Source organism: Dipteris shenzhenensis, chromosome 4 (genome assembly GCF_047967505.1).
Source record: "Dipteris shenzhenensis isolate YYH24624 ecotype China chromosome 4, Dip_SZ_1.0, whole genome shotgun sequence".
In the NCBI taxonomy this organism is placed as follows: domain Eukaryota; kingdom Viridiplantae; phylum Streptophyta; class Polypodiopsida; order Gleicheniales; family Dipteridaceae; genus Dipteris; species Dipteris shenzhenensis.
Genome location: NC_141599.1, coordinates 53,225,029 through 53,233,876, shown reverse-complemented (window position 1 = coordinate 53,233,876; position 8,848 = coordinate 53,225,029). Strand labels below are relative to the sequence as shown.

Here is an 8,848-nt window from a genome sequence, read left to right as displayed (position 1 = left end):
TTTTTACTTACTTTACTTTAATTTTTTCTTTAAAATTTCCCTTAATTCTTATAGTACTATCTCTGTTTTGGATTGTGATCTTATTTGTGTCCCAATCATGGAGTACCGAGGCTTCTCTAAGCCATGGTCTTCCCAACAATATTTGGTATGCTATCGATCCTTTCGGAAGATCTAGCATAGTAAACTGTACGGTGAACCTGACTCCAACAATATTTGTTGGCACATTACTAACAATTCCTTGGCATAGTTTAATGTGGCATTCTCCATTGGTGGTACGTAGCATTCTTTACATGTGTTTACTCCTACCCCACCATCTACTATTGCAGGGTATTGGCTAAAGGCTTTATGCTCTAGCAAGATGGTTACATCTTTTTTATGCCATCCCTATCACCAAAGTCTATTAAGATATCCTTGTCGTCATCTTTTAGCGTTGGGGAGCCTGATGTACATTCAATCTAACCCTTGAAACTCTCCAAACTGTAGGGCAATTTCTTAGTAGAGTTCCAATGGGGATTGATATTGGGTAGCTAATTAAGTTGGCTAGTGTAGTGTCTTCTAATTGGGGTTGAGGTGTGTGTAGATCCATTGCCCATTGGTTGGTGGTAGATTCAATCATCGTTTCTCTATTGGGTGGCATTGGTACCCTAGCCTCTACTATTGCTATCTTTTCTTCCTCAAACTGCTCCTATACTTATTTTACCCATTGCCTCAAGGCATCATACTGGGATTTCTCTATTTTGGCATTGGGGTAGACTTCTTTTGCTTCTTGAGTAGTGCTAGGGGTTGATGTGCTTGGTGTTGGTTCACTTTGTTTTGGGGCAAGCATGTCTTAGTGTTGGTTCACTTCAGTTTGGGGCAAGCAAGGCTTGGTTAGCTCTCAAAATCTATGACTTTTGAGCAAAAGATAGGCTTTGTGGAGTTACTTCTTTTTGCCTCCTTGTTATCACAAGCACCAACTGGGATACAAATTTGCATTGCCAATTTTGACTTTGGAACCAATAAAGTAGAAAGCTATTCTGCCAGGGGAGCAAATAAATTGGAAAGCTATTCTACTAGGGGATTCCCCTAGGACTAAATAGGAGAATTGGATGCAGATCAAAGCACATACATTGTGGTTCATCTAGATTTCCTAAAATAACTTTCAATTCAATGATGTTATTATGAATATTGATTATCTTCATGTCTTGGTGGGATATGAAAAAAGAAGACTCGATTTCCATATAGATGCTTAAAATAAGGAACACACCATGCTCAACATTAGTAGGTGCAACCTGGATGCCAACCATGCCAAGCCACCCAAGTATTACCACAGAGATGCTTCTGCTGTTGCTTAGGGTTTTGTTGCTACTTGTTAATTTGCTACCAAGACTCATAAAGATGGGAATCCAACTTCTTCTCATAAGAAAGATAAAGATGTTAACTTGTCTGCCCCCTCTCAGAGGAAGCATAGGCTTTGTTTGTGGTTTCCTTTTTGCTTGTCAAACTAGTTATAGTACTTTGGACATTTTGTCAACAAAGGTCCTTATGCCCCCTTTTTCCTCCTGTGAAGTGGAGGCTGATGATGTATAAAAACTTTATGTTGATTATCTCAATCCTTTTTTTTCTGCTTCCAAAAAAGACAAGAAAAGGCTACACACAATTATGTATTGGCCCTAAAATTGCAAGTGACTGATAATTGTTATGCATAGTTAAGATTCCTAGCTAGCAACACAAGCGATTTGCTATTGTGGCTAGGTTGGGAGTTTCTTTTCATCATGTGCTAGGATTGGGTACACTGTACACATCGCACATGCAATGTATCACACTTACATAGGTCCCCAACTAGAACCAGCATGGTGGTTGTTATCTCAAACACTGGGCTTGGAAAAGAGTATTGCCTCTCTCTCTCCCTCTTCCCAAAATTTCATAAGATGCAAATGAAAATTAACCATCATAATGATCTATGAGGAAAAATGATAGCCAACTTTCAACATTGCAAGTTTGACTACTAACGGACACTATGTCAAGCATGTGTATGATGTACTCCTCGTATTGCTTGCGTCCCCTCTACAGCCTAGAGATGCCCTTCTTGTTTGGAGAAACTCTCGTGTTATTGTACTAAAATAATGTCATTGTAGTGATGACTTCCTCACTTCCTCTTTGCAACTAGCTAATCTAAGCTATGCACCCCTTTCACATTGTCGAGGCCATCCCTCAGTTTGAAAGTATGTCTCCTTGGCATGCAACTCTCAAGCATTGGAAGAGTGGACACTTGATGAATCCCCAAGTGCAGGGTAAAGCTTCTGAGGGCACTAGCCTAGTAGTCCCCCAAATGACATGATGTTCTTGCCTTGAATGCTCCCACTAGTTTTGAAACCAAAGCTCATATTTTTTGATTATGATAGCACTGCTCGAATGGGTGCATCTGTTGCCTCCGAGGCCAGCTGCTTAGCAAGGAGGTGTTTTTCTTGGCATTGTCTCTCCATTGCAAATGTATCTTCCCTTAACATTTGGGTATTGTATAATTGCTTTCCATAGCCTTAAACCTTCTCCTCTTACCTTGATCAAGTATATCAACTTTCCTATCTCGCTGCATTTGCCTAGTTCTCTTGCAACCCATGACAAACTCCATCGCACCATGTGGTTCCTTATTTTAAATGAAGAAAGCAATCGACGACACAAGATTTGTTATTAGACGAGCTATTTTGTGAAGAGAAACAAGCACTCGCCTAAAAGCTTTGTGCCACGAATTAAAACTTGTGCACATTCTAACTTCAAAGAGAGCATGAGGAGCATGGAGAGCCACAAGGACAAATGCTCTCGAGAACCATAGAAGCGAGAGAAACAATATTGAAAAAGAAGCATGGAGAGGAAGAAGCCGAGGTCATGGATGCAAGCGAGAATATGTTATATTTAAGCAAGGATAACTTTGTTTTCTACCCAAGGGTTCACTCCCTCCAAGGCTCATCAATCATTTCCTCATGTTGTGGATATCAAGTGTCCTTCCCATGAACTTTTACCACTCATAGATAAGCTACATCCTATATATGCCTTTACCTAGTTACTCCATTCGCTTGTACATTGCTACATTCCACCTATCTATTCTAAGGGCCTTAATATCGGCAAAGCATTCCATGCATGTAACTTAAGCTAAGGAGAAAAGGCCTTTATTCTTCAATTGAGAAATTCGATTGATTTCTTTGGTGAAATGGTGGAGCATCCCAATTAAGCTAAGGTCAAAGAGATAGCTTTAAATTTTCATGCACAGGGCACTCTTGAGCATATGCGCTCAATTCAACTCTTAACCAGACGTCCCACAATATCTCACAAATCAAAGTAGCCTTGTTTGCGAATGGTGAGGGACTTCCTCAAATCTTATTAAGTTGTGAGGGAGTAAGTCTTATTGATATTAACAATTCTATACTTTGAATTGAACCTCCATTAAACACTAGGGATAGAAGCTCCAAATGTGCACAAGGTGAAACCATTGGCATCAACAGAGAACCTAGACCAAATCTGAAAAAAATGACACTACCACATAACCAGAACAAGGAGGAGTAAGCACATTCTAAAGAATCTCCTCTCTCACAACAGTTGGCTAGAGATAACCATCACCTCGTCATGTTCGTCACTCAGAAGCTGGACTTTGCAGAACAGAATTAACTGCCATTAAAGCATGCTGCTGAGAAGTTCTGATGTTACAGGGATGTGATATTCTAAACGAGGCATGAAGGTCTCCCCTTCTTAACAAAGTCGAATCTCCAGACAGGTTGATGAAGTGCTTGGTGATGCTTCAAGAACGTCCGATCTATAGCACACCCTGAAGTGTTGGGTATCTGAGACCATGGCCTCCGACCATGGGGGAAATAGTGACTGAGAATTCTGGAATGATCACCTGATTGATATTCTGACATTAAGCCCAAGAGATAGGATAGGAACAACACCATCGGGTCACCGAACTTTGCCCAAAAAGGGCGACGTGGTGTTCCAATGAGGTACCGCGGAGCTCTATCAAAGGTGCCTCACTCCAGCTGAAGTCCCAAACGTCCTAGAAGAGTTCCATGATTAGAATACGGGGACCACTTCGTGCTTACAGCCCAGAAAATACTGCGAGGAGGTTATTGGTGGTCCACGATGATGGACTGCAACAACCCTATCAAGAAATTTGATTCCTGCCAGCGAGTCACAAAGTCCTAGCTAAGATCCTTCTACATCAGCATAGCCACAAACTACTTCACAAAATTGGTCATCACAAAAACGATCGGAACCCTGCCGCAGCTTTCATCTTGGAGAACATCATTCGTTAGTTTTTAGCACCTCAGGAAAATTGTATGGAGGTCACCTCCAGTTTTGCTCTTATTCACCCAAAACTATTACAAGGTGCTGGTCACACTGTTGACCAAGAAGAATAGACACCAAATAGACTGACGATGGACTTAACACAGTTTAAATTTTACTCAAATGTTATAAATATTCCTTCATGTGGACAACATCTAGGATGGTTGTAAATTTTTAAGGACACTTCTAAATTAATGCCAAACTTAGATGTTTTAGAGGTTCCTGACTCTAACACGACACATAGTTGACGTTATGATGCTTGGTAACCCAGAGTAACATAATGACTTCGTACTTAAGTTGCTTTGCTCTAATCACCTTTATCAATGACGGAAGAAAGTTTACTCAATACACCAAGGATATCATAGACGAGGCTAGTTTACCCTGTTATATTCAATTGAGGGGAGGGCTAGTAAAGGGTTGCATATGGGATAGTTTTAAACAGCTGTAGCATGTGATTTGAGATAGCTTTAAAGGTGGAGGCTATCGACGTTCACAGTACAGATGGTTTTTTAAAGGTGTGAACAGGAAATGAACATCTAAAAGATACAAGTCCCCTGCAAGAATAAGGGGACTATGAAACAATGATATTTTGCATTGTAGACAAAACGGCAACAGAGAAGGGGCCTTCTTGGACCTGATTTCAAAAGCTATAGGGCACACATTGTAGTACCATGTGACCCTCACTCCAAGCCTCCATTTGACACTTGCTGGTTCTTGCTCTGTATCTCCTTGTCATTAGGATCGGCAAGGTGACATAAGACTGAAAATAACCCAACTCTCTGTGACTGATACTAGGTCAACAGACATTAAGGGTTTCTTGGTAAAATTAAATCTTATCCAGAGGGTACACCAATCAAGCAACCTCTGATTTAATGTCACTAAAAGTAAGCTCGATCTGTGTGAATATCTGAGAATTGCATGGATTCGTGATGGCAAAACGCATTTTACAGATGTGCAAGAGAGCCAAAGTAGTGACCGAATTCCCACTCCAAATTGCAACACCTGGGACGGCTCCATCTTATGACAGACCAACTCTACCTCTGCACTTAATGCTAGCTTAAGCTCAGCCGCTCAGCATACACCTCCTCTTCTTCAGCATTTCCAGCAGCAGTTAAGATACGTGATAACACAAAAGAAGGGGCAGTATTCTCCGGGTCCAACTCAAATACATGTTTTGCAGCGCACTTGCCGCGCTCTACATCTACTTGATATCTACAAGCACCAAGCAATGCCATAAAGGAGATGACTGTTGGTTGAAATGGCATTTGATTGATCAAAACCTCTGCCACCTCCAACCGTCCAGCCCTGCCGAGCAGATCAATCATGCAGGCATGATGTTCGAGAGAGAGCATTTGTTGCTGAATCATAAAAGTAAAGCAGTGACAACTGTCACTGACTAGACCAGCATGGTTACAGGCAACAAGAATGTTGACAAATGTGACCTGGTCTGGTAAATATCCCTCCTGCTGCATGTGATCAAAGAGGTGGAGGGCCTCTTTGCCCTGCCCATGCTCAGCATACACTCCAATCATGGCATTCCATGAGACAACATCCCGTTCTGCCATATTCTTGAATATCTTCCATGCACATTCCAGGCTGCCACACTTGCCATACATGTTGATCATAGCATTCCCGACAGCAGCATCTGAATCAAACCCATTATGTAGTATGTAGGCGTGCATTTGCTCACCTTCACCTAGAGATGTTTGACTGGCACATGCATCAAGGATACTGACAAATGTCACACTATTTGGTAGAACTCCTTTCTGCTGCATTTGGTCAAACAATTGCAACGCTACCATGCCCTGGCCATGTTGGGCATATGCTGCAATCATTCCACTCCAGGAAACCACATTCTGCTCAGGCATATTATCAAATGTTCTCCGTGCATCTTTCAGGCTGCCGCACTTGGCATACATGCTGATGAGAGCATTCCCTACAGCCACTTCCAACCCATATCCACCATCCAGAATGTAAGCATGTATTTGTCTGCCTTCTGTTAGGAGTGCCTGACTAGTACAAGCATTTAGAACACCTACAAAAGTGACCTGATTTGGGAAAACACATTCCTGCTGCATTTGATCAAACAGTTGAAGGGCCCTCCTGCCCTGCCCGTTCTCCACATATACACCAATCATGGCGGTCCATGAGACTACAGTCCTTTCAGGCATGCAGTCGAACAATCTACGTGCATTTTCTGGGCTTGCACACTTGCCATACATGTTGACAAGTGAGGTGGCAATATTGACATCTAGTTCAAATCCGTTACCCACAACACGGGCATGCATCCGCTCACCTTCACTTGTGGTTGCTTGGCTGGCACATGCTACGAGCAGACAGCCAAAAGTGGTCCTCTCAGGTATTATTCCTTCCCCCTGCATTTGGTCGAAAAGTTGGAAAGCCTCCTTGCACTGCTCATTATCAGTATACAAAGCGATAATGGCAGTCCATGTGACCACATCACGCTCATGCATTTTGTCAAAGGTTATACGAGCATTCTTCAGACTGGCACAGTTGCCATACATCTTGATGAGGGCAGTTCCCACAATCACATCTGACTCAAAGCCCCTGTCTAGAATGCAGTCATGCACCTTTTTGCCTTCAGCTAGCCCTGACTGTCCCACACATGCACCGAGGATACTTGTTAAGGTGACTTTGTTTGGTACAATTCCTCCTCGCTGCATTTGGTCAAACAATTTGAAGGCCTCCATGGATTGCCCTTGCTGAACATAGGCTGCAATAATAGCAGTCCAAGAGATCACATTCGGTTCACACATTCTGTCAAATACCCTTCGGGCGCTTCCCAGGCTGCCACATTTACCATACGTGTTGATGAGTGCATTTGCAACAACTACATCTAGTTCAAATCCTTTTTTTATAATGTGGCTATGCATGTATTCTACTGCTGGTATATCTGCCTGGGTAATAAACATGGTAAGGATGCTTATAAAGGTGACCTTGTTTGGCACAAACCCTTCCCTCTGCATGTGATCATAAAATGAAAGGGCCTCATTGCTCTTCCCATGCACAGCTAGTACTGTAATTAAGGAAGTCCATGAAATTACATCCCTCTCTTGCATAGTGTCAAAAATCCTCTGGGCATCCTGCAAGCTCCCACATTTGCCATACATATTCATGAGAGCATTTGCAACCTTGATGTCTTGCTCAAGCCCACTATTAACAATGCAGGAATGAATCTGTCGGCCTTCTATCAGCATTACCTGGCTGGAACACGCAGTAAGGATGCTAACAAAGGTGATTTTATCTGGCTGAACTCCTTCTCCTAGCATTTTCTCAAAGAATTGCAGGGCCTCCTTGCCCTGCCCATGCTGGGCGCACACAGAAATCATGGCTGTCCATGAGACCACAGTACGCATTGGCAATGTTTCAAACGTTGCTCTTGCATATATCAAGCTACCACATTTTCCATACATGTTCACTAGGGCTGTCCCAACAGCAACGTCTGATTTGAATACACTACACATGATGCGCGCATGAATCTTCTTGCATTCACTTATGGGTAACTGGCTTCCATGTAGAGAAAGAATGGTCATGAATGTGCTCCTGTTTGGAACGACAGCTTCCTGCTGCATTTGGCCGAATTGTCTGAGGGCCTCCTGATGCTTCCCTTGCTTGGCATATGCTCTAATGATAACATTCCAGGATACAATGTCCCTCTGATTCATGTCGCTAGACGATTTTAGAGCATCATCCTTGGCTCCACACTCAATCGTACATCTGCAAAGGACGTGATGAAGTCCATTCATCACGATTTTAGAGCATCATCCTTGGCTCCACACTCAATCGTACATCTGCAAAGGACGTGATCACCAGCTAAGAGATAGATTGTAAAGGTCTCATATCCCCACACCAACCTAAGCGAGAGGCAAAGGTAACGGAATCCACGAGTTGGTTCAAAAAATGCTTCCAGGGATGCCTGCCCAATTTGGTAAGAGAAGTAGCTTGGAGAAGTGGAACCATCCTTACTAGAAGCCAAGTTGGAGCGCAGCAGCTCCGAGCTGCGCTTCCCCTAGCTGGGGGCGACCTTTGCAAGCCACACGACAATCCTCCAATGCGCTTCACGCTGCGCCGACAGAAGGTAACCGGAAGGCATAACGTTGCGAGTATCCAAAGGGCGCGGGATCCAGGAAGGACCCCAGTTATGGATTCATTCAAGACCTTCATAGTGGTGAGGGCAGAGACGAAATGCAGCAAGTGACTGGGGGTTAAAGCAGCACAAGACGAACTTGCCACATGTCCTACATCTCAGGGTTCCACGAGTCGTTCGACGACTGGTCCACATAGACAGTCGAAGATCTAAAGCCCTCATGAGAGGTCATGATTAGAGGGACCTCATTTGGCTCAGTTTAGAGATCAATTCACTTCGTCCATCTCACCATTTAAATGGTGGTTAGTGTGGTAGTTTAGGGGTTCAATAGTCTATATGATAGGGTTTAGGGTTTTGTCTCTCTGTGAAGGTCATAAGGTCATGTCTTTTGCATCGCCCATTTCCTCACGTGATGCAGATCTG

General features: G+C 43.1%; 1 protein-coding gene across 1 annotated transcript; it reads right to left on the bottom strand.

Annotated features, from left to right (window-relative positions):
* Positions 1 to 5,369: 5,369 nt before the first annotated feature.
* LOC147903036 (pentatricopeptide repeat-containing protein At2g03380, mitochondrial-like) lies at positions 5,370 to 8,502 on the bottom strand. The gene is made up of 4 exons (XM_087373997.1): positions 8,305 to 8,502; positions 8,193 to 8,254; positions 5,839 to 8,055; positions 5,370 to 5,529 (listed from the first exon to the last, which is right to left on the bottom strand). The coding sequence occupies exons 1-4, from the start codon at positions 8,500 to 8,502 to the stop codon at positions 5,370 to 5,372; spliced, it is 2,637 nt and encodes an 878-aa protein (XP_087230123.1).
* Between the last annotated feature and the right edge of the window lie 346 nt (positions 8,503 to 8,848).

Excerpts from the sequence above, each read along its gene's own strand:
- LOC147903036 (XM_087373997.1), bottom strand. The coding sequence starts at position 8,502 with ATGAAGGTCTTGAATGAATCCATAACTGGGGTCCTTCCTGGATCCCGC. Across the intron at positions 8,255-8,304 it reads GCGCTCCAACTTGGCTTCTA|GCATCCCTGGAAGCATTTTT; the intron begins GTAAGGATGGTT and ends CAAATTGGGCAG. Across the intron at positions 8,056-8,192 it reads TACCTTTGCCTCTCGCTTAG|ATGTACGATTGAGTGTGGAG; the intron begins GTTGGTGTGGGG and ends CGTCCTTTGCAG.